Source organism: Vidua chalybeata, chromosome 5, assembly GCF_026979565.1.
Source record: "Vidua chalybeata isolate OUT-0048 chromosome 5, bVidCha1 merged haplotype, whole genome shotgun sequence".
Classification (NCBI taxonomy): Eukaryota; Metazoa; Chordata; class Aves; order Passeriformes; family Viduidae; genus Vidua; species Vidua chalybeata.
Genome location: NC_071534.1, coordinates 20,321,869 through 20,341,996, shown reverse-complemented (window position 1 = coordinate 20,341,996; position 20,128 = coordinate 20,321,869). Strand labels below are relative to the sequence as shown.

Below are 20,128 nucleotides of genomic sequence, written 5' to 3'. Positions count from 1 at the left end.
AATCCCTGCCCTGCGGCACTCAATAAAAGTCAGAGCAGAGGTGGGGGTGTTTAGCAGGCAGGGCTGAGTGGGTGGAAGAGGAGTGATTATCCAGGCCAATATGTCCACTTTGTTTCTTTTGCAGTCAGACTCTGGCTCAGCAAGGACTGGGGTGCTCATATTGCCTGCCTCTGTGGCTCTTAAGGCTGAGGAATCCAGCCAGGGTGATCCCAAGCAAGCCCTGTTTGCCCCCATGCCTGCCTCTGGTCCTCTTCCCTCAACAAATCCCCACTTCCACACAGCTTTCCTTTTTCTTTTTGTCCTTCTTTCTCTTTTCCTTCAGCCTCCCCTCTCTGCCATGACCTCCCTGTCTCCCCTTTCTGCCTTTTCCTCTCTTCTGCTCCCACTCCTTCCCATCCTCTTCCTCCCAGTCCCCTTCTCATTCCTCTCATTCCCCTCCTTTCCTCTCCCCCACTCTCCAAGCCGCTATTCCAGGACAATAGAGCAGATGGCAGGCTGTTTGTTTTATATGTCCCTTTGGAAAATCAGCTCAGCTGTTGAATCTGCGACTTTTGCTAAAAACAGACACTGTCCAATACTGCTGAATGCCAGGGAAAAAGGAGAGGGGGGGGGGGGGGCCCTGCTCCCCCTACCAGCTGCACCAAGACTCTGTCTGTCTGCACCCCACACCATGCCTTTGGGAAACAAGCCTGTCAGAGAGCCCAGAGAGGAGCTTCTCCCCTGCAGAAAAAACACCGTGGTAAGCAGAGAGCTTGGCCAGCTTCTACAGTCAGCCTCACTCCAGCCAAAACTGATGGTGATGTGGGAAAGGTGGGGTAGTGTGGAAGGGGCAGACTCTTGTCAGCACATCCATTCTGCTCATTGCCCCAGCCTCCTGCTTCTCCCGGTGTTCATGGAAGCTGAGTTACATGGGGTATGCTCAGGCAGATGTAGCACAGAGTAGAAGCTGATGCTCTTTTCCAGCCCCATATCTCCTCCTATGCTACTGGGAGAACCACGAGCGAGAAACCACCAGCCAGCAATGAGTGTGTGGAGAGGGGAAGAGTCCTTACCTTTTTCCTTCTGACTTTCCCCTCTTTTTTCTGAACCCCTAAGCCCCATGGTACTGGTCATTAGACCACCATTCATTATTTGCCAGCACAGCCATGAAGAGGATGTAGAATTTTTCTCTGGTTCTTTCTCTTATCCAAACCACTTGCTTCATCCCTCACCTCTCATGTGCTTATACCACATGAGCTTATACCAAAAATCTTTCAGATCTTCATGATCTTGTGGAAACTCTTCTCCTGAACTCTGACCCTCCCTGACCCAAAAAGCATCTTCTTCTCCCTGCTTAGACATAACAATACTGCCTCATCGATCCTGTAAGCCCTCTCCTCCTTCCTCACTCTGTCTCTGCTTGTAAGTAATTCAGAGGAGGCACCCTGTCCAGCACGAAGTACAAGCTTGCCTTGGCTCAGAACCAGGGCTGCTAGTTTCTTTGCCAGTGCAATTGCTGGATATTTCATGGCATATCCTCCATCTGATACAACATGGCCAAAGGCACCAGCTGCAGATTCCCTCTGTGCCCCACTTCTGGGGGTGGGATGGGGAAAGCAGGGTTTCAGAATAGCAGCATCTCTCCCCATCCAAATGCCCTGTTTCATCGCACTTCTCCCTACACTGCTAAAATCAACACTGTCTTGTTTCCAAGCAGTGGCAGAAGGGTCAGGGCCAGCAAATCCTGTTTAATTTGTTCTTAAAGTTCACTATGGATCAGATGCAGCTCCCAAAAAATTCAAGAGAGGCTTAACCGAGGCACAGTCAGCTGTAAAGTCAGAAGAGGCTCCTTAGCCTTGCAAAATCCTGGAAGGCAATTTAAACACAAGAGATAGGCAAGGAGCCCATTCTTGGGGTCTGTAATTAATCACTTACAGTTCAAACAGGGAGAGAGATAAGTTCCCTGCTTTCTTGGAGTCCAAGCTGGATCAAACAGAAAGGGAAAAAATCTCAGGCTGTCAAGGAACAGCCTTAAGAGGCAATGCCATCTGAGCAACAACAGCTCAGTTCTGCACTCCTTTAACCTCCCAGGTATTTATGCAGAAAGTCTACAGGAAAAATTTCTGCGCCAGCTGGTGAGAACAGGCAGAGTTACTTTAACATTTACGATGCTGCTCTTCTTCCTGGCCTTGCTTATGTCTACGGCAACACTTGCATCCCCTTCAGTGAAGCCACATGATGAGCACTATTTGGCAGAGGAGAAAGTTCCAGTTAGTCTGAGATTCCATCTCGGGCACCAACTGCTAGCAGGCTCCTCGAGGAAAAACATATAGATGGTCCATTCCTCCCTGTGGCCATGCACTCACTGAATGGAGTAGCCACCCACCCTCCTTCAGCTTTGCATCCATCCCAGAAGTGTGTAGAGCCAGCTGTCAAGTCAGGTTTTTCAGAGATTGAAGACAAAAGAAATTTAACAAATTAATTAAGAGCTGCTGATCCCACTCTGGACTGTCTGAAAAGCCTGCATTGTAAGCAAGGGCAGAAGAAGTAAATTAAGAAGCTAAATCTGTTGTAAGCAAGTGACTGTAACACTGATGAAAAGTCTGGAGTGTTATTAAAAAAAAAGAAGTTCAGGGCCAACTAAACTGATCTCACCTCTTCCAAGGTGGACTCTGTCTCACAGGCTGACATCCTCAGTGGCATTGGTGAGCTGCAGTTGCCCTGATCACAAAAAAAAAAAAATCCAGACCTGGGGGGCCAGGCAGCACCCCCCGTCCTGTTCCTGCAAACAGCACTTTCAATGCACTGCTAAAACTCCCACACTCCTCCAAGGCCTTGCTTGGTGGTTTCTTTCCTTCCAATCTCCTTTCTTCCTGTTCCTATTTCTCATCCTTTGACTTCAGTCTGATAAACTGCTCACCTTTTGAAGGCTGCTTCCTTAGCAAGAAGCCTGGGGAGAGAGCTGAAGGCTGCAGTCTGGGTATGAGTTGGGCAAATCCCCAGTGGCTCAGGAATCTGTTTTTCTTTGGCAGCAGAGCTGTTAAGAGGAGTTGGCATCAGAGACAGAACCATTGTCTACTGTTGCTATTCTTCTCTCTCCCCTTCAAGTCTTTAGCAACAACTGCATTTTCCCACCTATTTCAACTAACTTCTTTTCCCCTAAAGAAAGGATAGTCATTAGCATTTTTTTGCACTGTCAAATAGGGCTTCTCTTATAAAAATTCTTCACGCTATGGGGAAAGTGAAGAAAAGATATTGTTAACATGAAAGCCTTACTTAATATTTTACATTTCAAATACTGTAACTGCTTTTTTCCCCCCTCCTTCTCCTTTTTCTGAATTTTCAGTATACAGCTTAAACATCATTAATAGTGTTGGTTGCTATGGTGTTGGGCAGGCAGAGGTGTCTGTACTTGAAACCTTGAACTACACTTAATGTTGTACAACAGCAGGGTCATGCCAACACCCTTGACTTTGACCCCATTTTTCCCAGTAAAATATAAAGACCATGTCTCCATTCCTTTTTGTTCTTGGGAGAGCTTTTTTTTTTCCCTGCAATGAGAAAAGGAAACGTGAGCTAGAAAAAGGTAGAGATATAAAAAAAAAAAAAAAAAGAAAAGAAAATACAAATTTAATAGACCCAGCGGAACCTTTCCAAAATCTTTGCTACATCAAGAGAAAGAGAATAAAAAAAGACAGTCCCCTGAAAAGTTTCACATGATATTGTTTGTCATTTTCCCAAGCAGCTAAACATTTTAATAAACTAGGAAAATGAGACTGTAAAATCACAATATCTGACAGCAAGCCCCAGGGGCAGGAACCATTCTTGAAACTAATTTTAACTCATGTTTTAACGTTGATCAGATTTCATGTGGTGAACGTCCCATTAAACTGTCTCTCTGTTCTTAGAGAAAACCTGGTTTCTTTTGTCGACTCAGAAGCTATTTTCTTTCCAGCGTATTGTCGTCACAGGCATAGCAGGACTTTTCTGTCATTCATTTCTCTATGGCCCAAGAGATGCCCTGCCCCAGACATCTTCTCATCTGTTCTGTTTCCTTATAAGACAAGACATTTTCCACAAAAGTAGCACTTAACTGCTCCAGCAAAGAAACCCAGTCTTAAACGGGTCCCCATGCAGCCACTCAAGGATTCAACCCATTAAACATCTGATCTTCAGCCATGCAAAAGGCACCAGGTCAATTCAGACCAGCTGAAGCCAGGATCCAAAGCAAGCTTTCAGTTTCTCTGCTTTGCTTTTACCCCAGGGAAGTGAAGCTGCTGTACCAGTTTTCTCACATGAATCACATTTTGCTCTGATTGTCACCAGGACATGCACAGCCAGGACCAGCTTTTTAACTCAAAGCCTCTATTAACATCAGCTGAAAATCTGAATGGGGAAAAATGATATATCCAAGTGATGTAGGTTTCTCTTAAAGACTCTCCTTCTCACAAAACCATATTCCATCTTCTGGTTGCGCCCAAACCACTAGTTCTGTGGGGCAGGACTTCTTGGTGCTGCATCCCTCTTCCAATAGCTGTGTCTCTGCTGTGCCACATGGATTCTTGGCTGGCGTAGCCATGTGAGCCAAGGGCTTTCCACAATTCAAGGAATGGCATCAGCTCACTCCTGTGCCTGCTCAGGACAAACTTCTACTTCAAAGGCCTGTTGTGCAACAGAAGAAAGCAAGGCTGTGTGCTGCTACACAAGCTGACTAAATGCCAGTGAGAATGACCAGGTTGGAAAACAGCTCTGCAGGCTCCTGCCTTCTGTTTTTTTCCAGAAATGAAAGTGCTCATTCCTTTCTAGATCCCCCTTCACAGAGGTGGAAGGTCTTTCTGACGCCTTTCCTTTAAACTCTGTGTGCACTGTGTAGGAGATGCTGGTGCTTGGGGGTGGAAGGAGGTGACAGAGTGGCCAGTTTTCAAAACGGCAAAGCCACAGTGACAGTCGCCTTTGGCTCTTCCAGCCCACCAGCAGCAGGCTTAGTCACATCAGCAGCATCAAAACTGAGCAGCTCTTTAGAGAAAGGGCATTTGTCCTTTCATCTGGAGATTACAGGATCTCTCACAGATCCCAGCAGTCTGTTTTGAAATACTCTTTAAAGAAAAATACCTGTTTGTGGCACCACCTGCCATTTAAAACAGCCTCTCTGCCTTCCAGGTTTCTCTGCAAAACCCTCCCCCAGCCACTTAACTGTGTGTACAAGGACAAAATGATGCCAGGGTTCATTCCCCAGCAAGGACCATTGCCCAGCTTTCACACCAGGCACTGTTTTGAGAAAAAGACCCTTCACAAACATGCCAGAAAGAGTGTAACCTATTTGGGTCCACTCCTTCCCCCTGTTACGCTCAGCAGGAAGAGCAGGAAGGCAGAAAGCTGCTATTGGTATCTGGAGGGAAGCCCCACAGAGATAAAAAGCTCTTTGCCTTGCTGTTTCCATTCCTTCATGACTTAATTTTTTTGGTTGGGGACAGAAAATATTATAAAGCTGTAACCTCTAATCCATTCCTGAATGCTGCTTCTCCATCTCTTCCTTCCTCCTCTCTTTCAGCCAGCTCTAATCCTTTATGTCTCTTCTCACAGATAGGAGCTGGAGTCTAATCTCAGCCGACAGGTTGGTAATTAGAGCAAGAGATTATCCTGACCCCACATCAAGAAGGTAAAAGGAGAGGAATAATGCAGCACCATACAAGAGCAAACCTTCAATGTTCAATGAGGGAACCATTCCCATCTCACTCAGTTTCCCCCTGGCTCCTTTACTCCATGCCCTCTCTTTTGTCCCCGCAGAGCAGGGAATTCCTGATTCTTTGTACTTCCTGCCCATCTCCCCTCTGCTGAGCAAGGACTATGCTTTTCCAGGATTCATTCAGCCCAAAAATAGTCACATTTTCCATTTCTACAGACTTTGACTATGCAGAAGCTCAGCAGGTCTGTGGCTGCAAAGTGTGGGCAGTAGGGAAAGCACTAATATGGAGGAAGAGGCCCTGCTCAGAGAGTCTGGAGCCATGGCATGCTGCCACCCACCAGGAGCTGGGCACCAGGTATGCACACACAGGGCCCTTCTAGTCCAGCAAGATGCAGCTAGGGCACAGAGCAGCAGCAGCAAGTCCTCATCTCTACCCAGACGCCCAGTAGTCACTATCCGATCCCTGATCTGCTCAGAAGGCATACTGCTCCCATTCCTTGCGCATATCCCAGCTCAGATGAGAAGCTCATTCATGTGTCCAGCCCATCTTATCCATCTTTGGATCAGACCTTGTCTCTTGTCCTGTGTCACCAGTATTGAGCGACGAGCAAGAAAGCCATCACAGAGCGCCAAGACCACCAGAGTGAAGGTGAAATTGGGAGCACCAAGCTTCTTCAGTGTCCCACTCCCCACAGGTGAACAGGTGTCACCTGGATCCCCTGCAGCTGAGGCTCAGGCATCACCCGTCAACAGCCTGCAGGCACCAGGAGGTGTCAGGATAGAGGTGGCAGTGGAGGGATCGAAACCTGCTGGGGAGAAAGCAAAGTAAGGTCAGAGGACAGTTTTTACACCAGCACACAGCTAGAAGATGGGAGGCCTGTCCCTCATGCCCCATTCCACATCAGGTGCCCACCCTGCACCACAGAGCTCAGGACTGGTTGTTAACCCCAAGATGTCTTTTCTCAGCAAAGCCTCCCTCTGATACCCAAATCCAGTTCTAGCCCTTGGAGCCCAAGCCCACAGCTCACCCTGATCACAGGCAGGGAGATAGGCACTGGTTCTGCTGATGCTCTTTTCATCACCTAGCTGCTTCCCACCCCTGCTATCTCCAGCCAGGATCTTCCTACTCATGCTCTGCAAATAACAACTTTAGGTTTGCTCACTCAAAGAGGAGAAGGTAAATCAAAGAACAGTTTTGTTTGCAGTCAGCCTGAAGTGAACCTTTTTCTTTTTTTCCTTCAGTTTTCTCAGCAAAGCATAAAATGAAAAAACAAGCAGAGTTTCCTTTCCTGAGTTTAAAAGAACATTTCTGTTCCTGTCCCTGAGGTAAAAGGTTAGCTTGTTCAGTCTCAAAATGGGAAATAAAGAGCCATACTTTCAGCTTAGGCATTGTCCAAATAGAATGTTTTAAATGCTTCATTTCTTCCCACTCACCCAAAAACGTTTGCAATGTTTATAAGCGTTCACAAATAGCTTAATGCTGGGGTGCCCCTCACCTAAGGTTCCTGTCCCTCCCTCTAGCCCTCCTGCACCCCATTGGGCTGCCTCCCCATCCCAGCCTGTGTCTGAGGGCTCACACAGCAGCAACACCCAGAGCACTCATGCCCCATACCTTGAGGGATCCTCCTGGGCTGAGAAGGGGCCACTGAGCTCAATGACATTGAGTTTGTTCTCAAACACACCATAGCTGAGGGTGACCTACAAAGCAGTGGTAAGAAAGGAGTAGAGAGAATGAGATGAGTTCAGGAGTAAGGAATTTGCTGTGGATGACAAAAATTCCCATTCCAGTTCTTTCTCTGCTGGCTTAGCCTCTGCCTTTCACATCTCTCCTGCCTTCCTTCCCATGATGGTCCATCCTACTAGTCCATTGCCCACTAGTCCTTTACAAGGGAGAGTGCCATGTCAAAGGCCCTTTCCCAATCAATCATCATTTCTGCGTGTCCTTGTGCCACATCCTCCCAGGGATGCCCGCAATCCTCCCATCACTCCCCATACATGTGCTCCCCACCACTGATCCCAGGGCCCTGTGACTGGCAACTGTGCTGCAGGCAACATCTGCTCCTTATTTCAAAGAAGCATTTGTCAGGAAAGCTTCCCCAGAAGAGCAGATGATTGATTCAATGCTCATCAGTGCCATCAGCAGATCAACGTGCCTGTAAGCTCCCCTCCACTTCTCCTTCCTCACACACCTCCCTCTTGCTTCCTTTCCCCTCCTCACCTGCTGCATGAGCTGAGAGGTGGGGATGAGCTGCAGGTTCTCCAGGTGGGAGTGGAAGAGTGCATTGGGAATCAGCTGCCCACCGACTTTGCACTCGATGATGTAACCCACGGTGCAGTCATCTGGCAGGCGGATGAGCTCGGAAGTGCTCACAAAGTTCCTGCCACTGGAAGAGAGTAGGGCTGCATGGGTCAGGAAAAGGGTAGGGGCAGATGTAGTCATCCACTTGGGCTGGAGATTACTGAAAACCAGAGTAAATTCTGTAACTAGGCAAGAAATCCCCAAGTTCCACCTGCACATACTCGGGAATGGGCTTGCTCTTTCACCATTCCCAGCCATGCTGACCCTGATACATAATCCAAGTCCTTGGTAAGCTGATGTAGAGAGCTGAGAGACTTCACTGAGTCACTTCTCCACGTGTTTGGTTAAGTGCACCTAGCCCCTGGGGGATCAGACAAGCCACCACAAGAGAAACAGTGGGAGCACATGGCCAGGTCCAGGGGAAAGTAAAAACAGGACATGCAGCTTGGATAAGCCATCTACGGTAATGTAAGACCACATACTTGGCCACTTTTTGATGATAGGCTAAACCCAGTTTTAAGGCTTCTGGAATTGGAATTATTTACACAGTATGAAGTGTTGTCTACTACAACAACCCCCAGCAAACTGAAATGTGTTTTAAGCATTTTAAAAACAGTAGTGGCAGACTTTATGCCAGGTTAGACATTGTCTATCTGTGCCACTTTCACTTTACCCTAGATCACAGATCATCCTCCTGACTGGGTCTATCATAAAAATACCTATAATGGGATTTGGCTAAAGCAGCCACCTGGTGTGGATCAAATCTGTCCTTCTGGGTATGTTTAGATCTGGTTAAGGCTGGTTAAGGCACAGCCAATGCCTACCTATGCCTACCACAGCCTATGCCTGTGGTATAACCTAGGGCATCATCTTGTTCTAGGCTGGGATAACATGACCTTGGGACCTACCTCTGTTCTCCATGCATCAAGCTGAGGAAATGACAGTGAACACCTGAGAAGCCAAAGAGGGTTTCAGGTGAGGGAACAGAAAATTAGCTCAAGAGGGAGGTATGGAAAGCTGGAAAGAGGCAGATGAAGGGGAGATGAGATAGGCAGATGGAAGAAGAGTCACACGAAACTGAAAGGGATTGGAAGGAGTGTGGGGAGTAACCAAGAGTCTTAAGGAGATGGGGAGAGAGGAGTACATCATCCTGTGACCATGTTTACTGATGTGCCTGCTCCTGCCAGTTTTCAATCAGTTGGCAGACCCACCCTCTACATCCTTCCTCCAGTCTCACATCTTGCAGACATGCAGCATGTGGCACTCTGCGCCTTTACAAACACCACATGCACAAATCCAGGTCTGACACTGCCAGGAATTAATGTGCAGCCATGTTCTCATCCCTTCAAAGGCTCCCACACTCCCCAGCTCACCTGGCCCAGGGCACCATCTTCCTTGCCAGCTTGCGGCTGATGCAGAACCCAGCCCCTCCCGTGGCAAACCAGAAGCGCACAGATTTCTGGAGAGAAACACCAGAGAAAACCAATGCCAGAGGCTCAGACAATACCACACTCCCAGAGGTGGGAATGCTGGAAGCCCAGCTTAGACGTCAGGACAAACACAGCCCTATTGTCACTCCAGCCCCCTGACTGCTGCCCAGAAGAAGGACTTGCTAGCAGTACAGCATGGATTTTCACTTCCTCATAACTGGAACAGCCAGTTGCTCCTGCTGGCAGCAACAGGTGGGGTGCCTAGGGCAGGCTTTTGTCCTGTCAGACATGTACCCAAAGGCAGAGCAGAAACGAGGGACTCTGCCCCTTGGATGATCAAATGTAGTCAACACCTACAGTCATGTTTAGACAAGATGGCAAATTTTCAGCTGTTGTCATTGCTCTTGGGAGCCATCTCTCCTTGCAATACTGTGCTGGTTTTGGCCGGGGTAGAGTTAACTTTTTTCACAGTGGCTAGTGTGGGGCTGTGTTTTGGATTTGTGCCGAATACAGCCTTGATGATATAGAGATGTTTTTGTTATTGCTAAGCAGGGTTTACACAACAGCCAAGGCCTTTTTTGCTTTCCTACTGCCACACTGGTGAGGAAACTGGGGGTGTAAGGGAGGTTATGAGGAGACACTGCCAGGACTGGTGACCCCAGCTGACCAAAGGGATTTTCCAGACCATATGACACCAAGCTTAGTGTATAAAGTGTGAGGAGAAGGAGGAAGGGGCAGAACATTTGGAGTGATGGTGTTTGTCTTCCCAAGTCACCATTACACATGATGGGGCCCTGCTTTCCTGGAGGTGGTGGAACACCTGCCTTCCCATGGGAAGCAGTGATTTAATTCCTTGCTTTACTTTGCTTGTGTACACAGCTTTTGCTTTTCCTGTCTTTATCTCAACCCATGAGTTTTCTACCTTTCACCCTTTCAATTCTCTCCCCACTCCCTCTGGTGGGAGACTGAGCGAGCAGCTGTGTGGGGCTTGGCTGCTGGTTGGGGTTAAACCACAACAAATGTGAGCCAGAGCACCAAAACAACCCACTGCCCCCACACCACCACCACCACAGGCTGTACCGTCTGGTTGTTTGGCAGCATTTCGGAGGCCCAGATGGGTCGGTTCAGGCTGGGCTTGCCCAGGTAAACATCCCATGTCTCCACGTAGGAGGACAAGAGCTTCAGGAGTGCCCGAGTGTTCAGGTAGTTGTCATCATCCAAGTGGCAAAACCAGCTGGGACAGACAGGAAGACACAAGCAGTTTGCAGTAAGGAGGGTGTCTCTTGCTCTCGGGGGTCCCCCCACAGCAGTCCTGCCTCACCTCAGGCCGCTGGCCAGGAAGGCGTCAAACTCTGCAGCCATCTTGCAGGACAGAGCCAGGTGGCTGTGCTCGGCAGAGCAGTTGGTGAAGATCACACGGCCACCTGCCAGAGGAGGGAAAGCTCAGAGTCAGCCTACTTTGCGTGGTCACAGGGAGGACATCTGGGCAGGAGGGAAGGGGTTTGTTCACAGACAGTCTCCTCATGGCCCCCCAAAAGGCATCCAAGCCCATGGCAACACGGGTTCCACTCTTCCCCATACCAGGAGATGAAACATGGACAGAGCCAAGCAACTTGGCCAAGACTAGGACACCTGCCATCCACACTTCCACCCTGCCCACTGCCAACCATGATGCAGACATTGAGGGGCTCTTGTCATGTGCTGCTTCTACACATGGATGCTTTAAAGCAGGCAGCACCCTGCCTCCAGTCAGCTGCATGCCCCAGGGTAAGCCAACCACACCAAATCATGGACCACCACCACAGGACTCAGCAAGGGGCATGTTTCAATGGGCAGTGCTGGTGCAGGACAGCCAGCCCTCACACCAGATCCCCCTCTCAAGGCCAGGACAGTTCAGGGGCTGAAGGTAGAGTAGAAAGGTGCTGTCATAGGACAGGTCATTACCCATTCTCCTTTTCAAGGCACCATCTTCTTGATCAGTGAAGATGTAGGTCTGGGGAAACAAGGAAAAGAGGTTACTCTCAGGGATGGAGCTGGGGCTCTTCCTGGCTGCCCACTTCCTCCTCCCACAGCTGGACACACTTGACATGGTTACCCCACTCCATCCTCTGCTGCTGTACCCACTCCCAGGCAGCAGATGAACAGAAGGATTGCTGTGCTACCCCTTCCTGCAGGGCACAACCAACAGCACTTGTGTGGCTTTATTTTCACACCCATCCCACTGCCTTGGGAACAGAGGACCCATGACACTGAGTGAGGGGGCGAGGTAGCCCTGGATTAGGCGTCGGTGGTAGAAAAATTAAAGCATTGTGGTTAAATGATGCTTGGGTTAAAAGAACATCTGCCTGTGTGTGAAGTGTGCACAGCCCCCTGCGACTTTCTGCCCAATCCTCCTCCTCTTCCTCTACTCCCAGGCTTCTCTAATCCCCCTTGCTGCCATTATGTGGCACATCTCCCCCTCTTCAGAGCCAGGCGAGGATCAGGGCTGGTGGAGAAAAGCTTTCCTCAGGCAGAAAATGAGCTTTCATGAAATGAAAAAGCAGTCGCGAGCCATAAACAGTCTCCCCACCAGCTGCCCACAGGCTGGTTAAACACAGCACCTGCACAGGCACAAAGGGAACAAGGCAGACAGACAACAGCTCCAGGAGCCATCGCTGCTCCCAAAGGCTCTGGCAGGGAGACACGAGTCTCTACATCTCCCCACACCCACCCAGCATTTGGGAGATATATCCCTATCTAGAGGACATAGCAGGAGAAATGTTGTGTACATGAAAATAAGGCAGTGAAGGACCCTCAGAGATACCTGGCTCAAGCAGAGACAGCAGGATGGTTTCCTGATCTCAGATGGATGAACTACAGCACTTGGGCAATTACCCCCCAAGAGCTGAGCTGCAGCAATGGAGCATGCACACATTCCTACCCTGCCCCACCAGTAAAGTCTCTCAGTTAAAACCACTTTCTAGGCGATCATGTGACAAGCAGCAATTAGCCAAGTCTCAGGTAAAAGAATTGCTCTGGGTCAGGGGACCATATCATAACCTTCAGGCAAGGCAGGGGTTGTCAGCAGCACGGGATTTCCCTTGCCAGCATGTCAGAGTTAGAAATTTCCACTATGGCAAATATTTTCATCTCAAGAAAAACAAAATCTGAAGCCCTTGAAACTTGCTGATGTTTTCAAAAAAAAAAAAAAAAAACCCAAAAAAACCCAAGAAACATTGTTGCTGGAAATTACTTGCTTAGGGATATAAAATCAACTTGATATCATGTCTCTAACAAACATCACATTTGATTGACTTAAAATAGCAACATGCATATTTTCCAAATTTTCTACATGTAAAAATATTCTGAGGTTCCCAGTTTTCTCTTGATGCAAGATGAGAAATGGGGTTTCTTTGCAGACATCCAACATGTTCCTGTGGAACCCAAGGATTAAAGTACACGGTCACCACAGGCAACACCAGATTGTCCAAAATAACTGGGAAAAGGGAAATATGAGTGTGGGGACCAGGCAAGTCCAATTTTTCTGGCACTTTCAAACTCTGATCTCCATGGCACCTGGCTGTGCTCAATAAGTGCAAAAGAAGATCACAATAGCAAATGCAGCTGCCTCCATCCTCATCTTGCCATCCCTCCTGAGGGTGGGAAACCTGGCACAGCAGTTGCTGCCAGAGATGAAGCACAGGAGGTATCCCTCCATTCTGGAGTGGAGAAGATGTCTGTGTAGGAAAGGATGTCTGCTGGACAACAGTGCAAGCAGTGATATGGAGCCACTGTGTCGAACAGCTTTTTCTGGCAGCCCTTCATGACCATAAGAGCCCAGGCAATGGATAAACACTAGACTTTGAGACATCCTCACCCCAAACTGGGGAAATAGCCTAGCAATAAAAAACTAGGAAAAGGGAATAAAGATGTGGAATCTGACAATCCAGGGCCATGTTCATTGCCTAAGCTCCCAGGGTATCATTTCTTTATGAAGAAACCCTCTCCAAAATGCAAACACATCAGCAGGATTACTGTTGTGTCCTGCACAGAGAACAGATTCAGTTTAGGTTTTTGCGGAGGAAAAGGCCATTCACTAAAATGGCTTTCACATCAATCTCCAGTGGGAAGTTCGTCATGGATCAGTTCTCAAGAGGCAGAGCATAGTCCAGCAAAGAGTGCCCATCTCACACTTCCCCATCTCTCACTAACTGCATGTCCTCAGATTAAACAGAGCAGTTTCAAAGACAATCTCTCTCTCTCTTATTTTCTACCCCAACAGAGTCCAACACAGAGGATTTTTAATTCAGATCCCATACAGTCTGTCCTTACCATCAAAACCACAGCTGTTCCTGCCTCCTGTTACAGTCACCTAAGCCTGACCTGGGAGGTCTGGGTTGCTTCCTCCAGGAGGAAACCACACAGGTATCCAGCTCTGAAGCCAGGCTTGGCATCAACAACACAGCCAGCTGTTAAAATTTTCCTGCTGGCCACTGGTGGAGAAACACTCACTGACTTGGTCTCTGGCCATGATTAAGGGCAAGTGAGAAAATAAGATGCTGGATCAGCCCTAGGAGAAGGCAGCCTCTGCACATCAGGACTTCTGAGACCTGAATTTCTCTGGGACTGGTTCATAAAGCCTATGTCTCTCCATAAGGACTCAATAACAGGAGGTCTGGTGCACTATTCCTGTCCCCACAACAATTAAATGTCCTTTTCAAATTGAAAGCTGTCTTTTTTTTGCTAAGTGAGGTTTTCTATATTGTCAATTTTTCAAAACTAACCCTTTCCTGTAAACCTAAAAAACCCCTTAAGCAGGAACATATTTTAAAAAAAGGTTTTTGACTTTCATGTACTTCTCTTTACCTCCCTTTCTGCTCCCATTCCCCTTCTCTCAAAGCCATTTTGTAAAATAATAAGAAGAAAAATACAGAATATTGAGGAGGGAGAAGGAAAATACTGAGCTTGCAACAAAAAATTGATAACACTGAAAAAACTATTTAAAAATGTGTGACACTCCCATTCTACCCCTTCCTTCTTATTTTCCTGCTCAGTCTGTGTAGCTTTCCAGAGGCTGGCAGGAGCATGGAAAATTCAACACCTCTTCCAAGGTTTGGACATCACTTGCATTCCAGAGGGGACCAGATGGGTCTGGGAAGCTAGTATCTAATTCCTGTCATCAGCAGAATGGCCAGGCACTGATTTGTCAAACAAAGGAGGGGCAGGTGAATTGCTCCTTAAAAACGCACTGGGAAGGCCCCACAAGCAATATCCTAATGCCAGTGCAGCCACATGGTTGGGTTTGGTTTCTCCAAGGAGCTGCTGGGCTGGAGCTGGCCGGAGAGGAGAAGTGCATCTGCAGGAGGAAGCAGGGCATCTCAGAGGCTGAGAGGGACACGCAGCCAGGAGAGGAAGCGTGCTCAAAATAGGACATGGCTTCCTGTGACGACCGCAGCAGACCAGACAGTTGCAGCACCATAAAATGGAAAACCACCCTTACCCAGAAAACCCTGCATTGCTTCAGGCGCTCTCCTACCCAGTACCTCCGCCCCCATCCCCCTTCCTCGCTGGGACCTGAATTTCCTTATAAGCATCCATCACACACAGGCAGAGGCAAAAAAACCACCCTTCAGGGCAGCCACAGGATTTCTTCTTTCTTGAGGAGCAGCTCTGCAAGGGAGGGAGAAAAGCACCAGAGCTCTGGGGAGTACTCCTGCCCACCAGTAAGCCAGCCCACACAGCACCACTAGCATGGTGCCCCACATCAGTTTCTCTAGCAGGAAGGAAACTCTCCAAACTGTTTTAGCAAAGGATGGAAACACTGGGCCCCCAGTTTAAGAAAAAAAAAAAGTCAAAAATATATACACACCACTTCAAGATGAACATGAAGGCATCTGCCCAAGAAGGGAAAGTGTGGACTGTGCTGATGTGCTGGGGGGTGAACAGGGCTAACTACAGGAGGTCCTCCAGGAGCCTGCCTGCCTTGTTCTTTTGCCCACTGCACTGCACCTTTCCAGCGCAATGAGTGCCCAGGCACAGTGTAGGCATCCTGACAAAGGGCCAGGGGAGCCTGTCAGCTCCAACCCAACAAACGCATGGCACTGGGAGAAATGGAAAGCCACCATTTCATACAGACACAGGATGGTCTGTGCATTCAGTCTGGTATGTCATCTTTCCTATGAAGCAGCTACTGGTGAAACATTTTGCTGGGTAGCATCTCCTTGTGAATGTGAAGTGAGAAATAGAGAAAATGAAGCAAAGTACTGAGGGGCATTACAGTGCCCAGCCTCCCCTTCCTCTGGCTTTTATCCCCTTGCCCTGACACCCCATGCCTGCCCCATTACTAACACCTTCTCTCTAGTCAGAATCCACACTCACCTGTTCGCTGGCCTGGGATATCCACGTGTCCAGGAGCAGCTCCATCCTGCTCTGGTGAAACCTCTTGGTTGTCTTCACAGCTATGAAAATGTCCCCAAGCGTCAGGCTTCCCTCAGTCCTGTATACCTCCGGAGGATGGAGTCTGAGGTCCTTATGCCCCCGACCACCAGCTCCGTCTGGGCTCACTTCTCTCTGTTGCTCTAGCTTCTCCACCATCCCCTCCCCGATCCCTGGGTACTGAGCTGCTTCCTGAGCCCCACGGTGCCGCATGGAGAGGAGAGCCACACTGGCAAGGAAGACTGCGGCTCCAGAGACACCGCGGAGGAGCTGACGGCCCATGGCTCCCAAACCAATCGTGCCGCAGCCAGTATCCTACTGAAAAAGGACGAACTCTGCCTGTACCTCCACGTGACGCTGTCTGCTCTTCTCGAAGCCTCCGAAGGGGCAAGATTAGTCAAGAGCAAGGTCTGAACAGATGTGGTCAAGGAACAGGGTAGGCAAAGACCAGGAAGCCAAAGAGTGAGCACTGCTGAAGGATCCCACAGCTGAAGCAGGGGGATTTTCACAGACTACGGAGAGCTCAGTGACCCAGCGAGGCAGGGACACACGACTGGAAAACACTCCGAGGAGACGGCACGTGGCTGGCACAGCCTGCCAGGAGGAAAGCAAGCATCCCTGCTCCCGACTGAGAGGCCGAGTGTCCCAGGCTGGGTGTTGAGGGGGCGGCAAAGGAGATCAGAGCCATGAGTGGGAAGTCTGGACGGAAGGCATCAGAAGACACCAGCCCACAGAGGCGAGCCAGCGGCTCCGGCAGCAGGCGAGCGGCGGGCGCAGGGCAGCACGGACGGTCCAGCGGGCGGCGGGGCTGCCTCCCCACCTGCTCCCTCCCGCAGCGCCCGCTCCTGCCAGCCCCGGTCCCGCCTCCGGGCACGGGGCGGGGCGCCAGCCCGGGGGAGGAAGGATGGAGGACGGGGGAGGCCGGCGTCTGACAGTGGGTTTGCCTCACCGAGGCATCATCCCCCGCTCTGGGACACCTCCAAGGTGACAAACGGCAGATCTGGGAGGACAAACCTGTTGCTTGACTGATTCCCCCGCTTCTCTCTGACAGCTCGGCCCGATCTCTGCAGCCCTGCTCATCCCGGTGCTCTTGAGAGAGGAGGGGATGGTGACACTGATGTGGGCTCTGGTGAAGTTAAGGCGCGGGGTCCTGTGTTGTTCTTGCGAAGAACGATTTTTCCCCAGGAATTGCCTCAGCCCCAAACTTTTCCTATGGATACAGGTCTGAGTTGCTGCCCCTGCCTTTCAGTTCCAGCTTGCCTCCCAAAACAGGAGCGTGTGTTCCCTGCTGTCCCTCCTGCTGCCACACCCCAGAGTCACAAGCTGGGGTATGACCCCCACTTCTGACACCCATCTCCCTAAACCATGACTCTGCTCCGGAAGGTCCCTTTTCCTCTGCCTCCAGCCCTGTAACCCCCACCCTCTGCCCCATGTCACATCCTCACCAGGATGTCCAAGGACATTCTGCTGCCCAGGAGGCTGCAGAACCAGTAGCACTCACAGGAAGAGGTGCACTAGCAACCAAAGGCATGAGGAAGGGTGTACTGCCTCCCTTCCAGTTGTAGAATCACAGAATGACTTGGGTTGGAAGGAACTTTAAAGATCATCCAGTTCCAAGCCCACAGCCACGGGCAGGGACACCTTCCACTAGAGCAGGTTGTTCAGAGCCCCATCAAACCTGGCCTTGAACATTTCTGGGGGAGCATGGGGTAGGGGCAGGGGGGTGCAGTGGCACTGCTGAGTTTATATCCCACCCAGGTCCTTGCCCCCTGCAGCAGGGCTGAGCTCAGCAACTCATCCCTTGTGGCTTTCGTGCTGTCCAAGATGTAGCTTCCCTTTCCCTGGGAAAGGAAAGGGAATGTCCTCTCTCTTTGGAAAACCTCAGAGACCTGCAGGCACAGCAGCAAAGTGGCACCTCCAGCTCCTTTCTCACACCCTACCTTCACCACTGGTCTCCCCTGAGCCACCTTCACTTCCAGCCCTCTGGGTGCCAGCAAGGGATAGGAATATCAGAGACCCTCCCAAGGACAGAGACCACCATGGAAGGGAAATTTTGGAGTCAGTACCACAGATTGCTGCATGCTTTTGCTGGTTCAGTTAGATATGGGGTAGGTGACCATGCAGTCCCCTTCACACTACCTGCAGGCCACTTTACAGAGCAGCCAGAGAGATCCAGAGAGACAACCAGCCCAGGAGAGGGGATGATATCCATGCCCCCATCTCAGCTTCCCTGTGCAGCAAGCGTGGGGACAGCAGGATGGTAGTGCTCTACATAAGCTGCCGAAATCAGAGCGCCTCCTCAGGGAGCTACAAGCTGTGGGCATTCAATCTCAGCATACCAAAAAAATTAAAATAAAAAGTAATAAGTTGGGGCCCAGGAGAATTGGCAGGGGTGTGGAATGGCTCCATGTGGAAAAGGACAGCCCGCCCCATGCACATATCAGATCATGGGACCTTAGAAGAGGGGCAGGGCAGCCTGCCAGGGCCCCTCTGTTCCACACTCCCACCGTGTGTCCAGCCACAGACACTTCCCAGGCACACAGGGAAGACCTCTCTACAGGGATAGACCCATGTGTTCATTTTCTCCACACCTCAGACACACTTTCACTCTGACCCTGTCCCTGGCTACAGCTTTTTACTTTTGTAAGGAAGAAACCACTGAATCCATTTCTCTTCCCTTCTCCCCTGTATTTCTCTAAGTCTCAGACTCCTGCCTTCCCCTGAAGCAAGAACATCTCCAGAGCATCTCCCATATCCCTTTGGAGAGTCCCTGCAGGTTTTATTTTTAGATCCCTTTGAATACTGATGCTTTCTTACACTGATATGGGGCACAGGGGGAGTCATTCACCTTCAGGCCTTACATTACTGTAGGGATGTGAACCTGGTGTGACTGGGATTGCTCACACGGCTGGCCAATGCTCCTGAACCAGAAATTAACCTCCCTGAGTGCTCCAGCCACATGCCAGCAGCCTCAGGCACCTGTAAGGGAAACTTCTATAGCTCCAGGGCATCCTGGAGCACCTCCCAGCTCTGGCTTAGGAGATCATTTGGGAGGCAGAGGTGGCGCACAGGCAGGGCCCCTTAGTGATGGCCCCAGAAGACATTACAAATACCATTCAAAGCTACCTCATACAGAACATGGTGCCTGGAAACTCTGCTTGGGCAGGGGTCCACTGTGGACTTCCCAGGGCGACACATGTGCCACCTTGACAATCCCCTCCCTGGAGAGAGAAATCTTGCTCTCAGTGACTCTTTACAGGGGTTTGCACAAGGCTGTTACAGCTGGTAATTGGTGCCCAGGGCTGCTAATTGCATTGTGCCTGTTACCTAACCCGTGACTCATTCCTCCAAGCAGGCAGCCACCCCCTTAGGAGGTTAAAAAAAGGTGGGCTGGGGAGTGCAGGGCAGAGAGGGTCATTTATGTTTGCCTTGGAGCCCCCTGCTCCACTTCTCACCCATGTCCAGAACAAGTTAAAGCTGCATTTTGAAAGCCTCAAAGGAGAGAAGCAGGATAAAGAAAGAGCCTGGAAGAAGCCTGAGAGCAGGGGAGGCAGTGCTGCTGCTGCTTGGCTAGCTGGGCACTGCCAGCTGCCCTCCCAGCAGCCTCCCTTTGCCTCCATTTCCCTGTGGCTGAGAGCACCGATGGCCCAGGGAAGTGCTGGGGGACGTGATTCTTTGGGAGGGCAGCAAGAGCTAAGCTAGGAGCACAGCCTGGCTACCCACGGTGGAGGGGCTGCTTTTGACCCCCTTCAGCCTAGCCCATAGGGCTGGTTCCGAGTGCCAGCAGGGACACGAGGAAGTTTCAAGCCCTGAGTCACAGTGCCTCACACACAGTGTTTTCCCTGAATAATCAAGCGCTACTTTTCCCCACCAAAGATGCAAATTCCAATCTCCAAATCCATGACAGGTGAATGGGAACTTGTTTTGGGACTTGTCTTCTCATTAGCTCAACAAGAATCCCACTTTGTTTGCCTGTAGGGCAAGCACCCTCCCAGGGGACTGGATGTGCTGGATGCTCAGGCTGCATGCCCTGGAGTGGATGCCACTTGGGAGCTCTCATCTGGAGCCCTGTGTATGTCAGCTCCCCCTTCCCTGAGAGAAGAGTTGCATGGCTCCAGGGCAGAGCGAGGACTTTGCTCTACATTTTAGTGACTACAAGTTAAAATCTTCATTTTCTTTCCTCCCCCCTTCACTCTCGTCCTCATAAAAGACACAGGCAACTGGTTTAGAGCCTGAAATAACACCTCACAGGGGACTCGTGAAGATCAGCAAGTTAATCTTTGCTCAGAGCTTCACAAGTGCATGGCATCAGCAGTGCCA

The 20,128-nt window shown here is 50.0% G+C and overlaps 1 protein-coding gene across 1 annotated transcript; it reads right to left on the bottom strand.

Annotated features, from left to right (window-relative positions):
* Positions 1 to 3,617: 3,617 nt before the first annotated feature.
* On the bottom strand, positions 3,618 to 16,197 carry MFNG (MFNG O-fucosylpeptide 3-beta-N-acetylglucosaminyltransferase). The gene is made up of 8 exons (XM_053944137.1): positions 15,752 to 16,197; positions 11,339 to 11,387; positions 10,716 to 10,818; positions 10,475 to 10,628; positions 9,338 to 9,423; positions 7,884 to 8,049; positions 7,278 to 7,363; positions 3,618 to 6,471 (listed from the first exon to the last, which is right to left on the bottom strand). The coding sequence occupies exons 1-8, from the start codon at positions 16,088 to 16,090 to the stop codon at positions 6,405 to 6,407; spliced, it is 1,050 nt and encodes a 349-aa protein (XP_053800112.1). The 5' UTR covers positions 16,091 to 16,197; the 3' UTR covers positions 3,618 to 6,404.
* Positions 16,198 to 20,128: the final 3,931 nt, after the last annotated feature.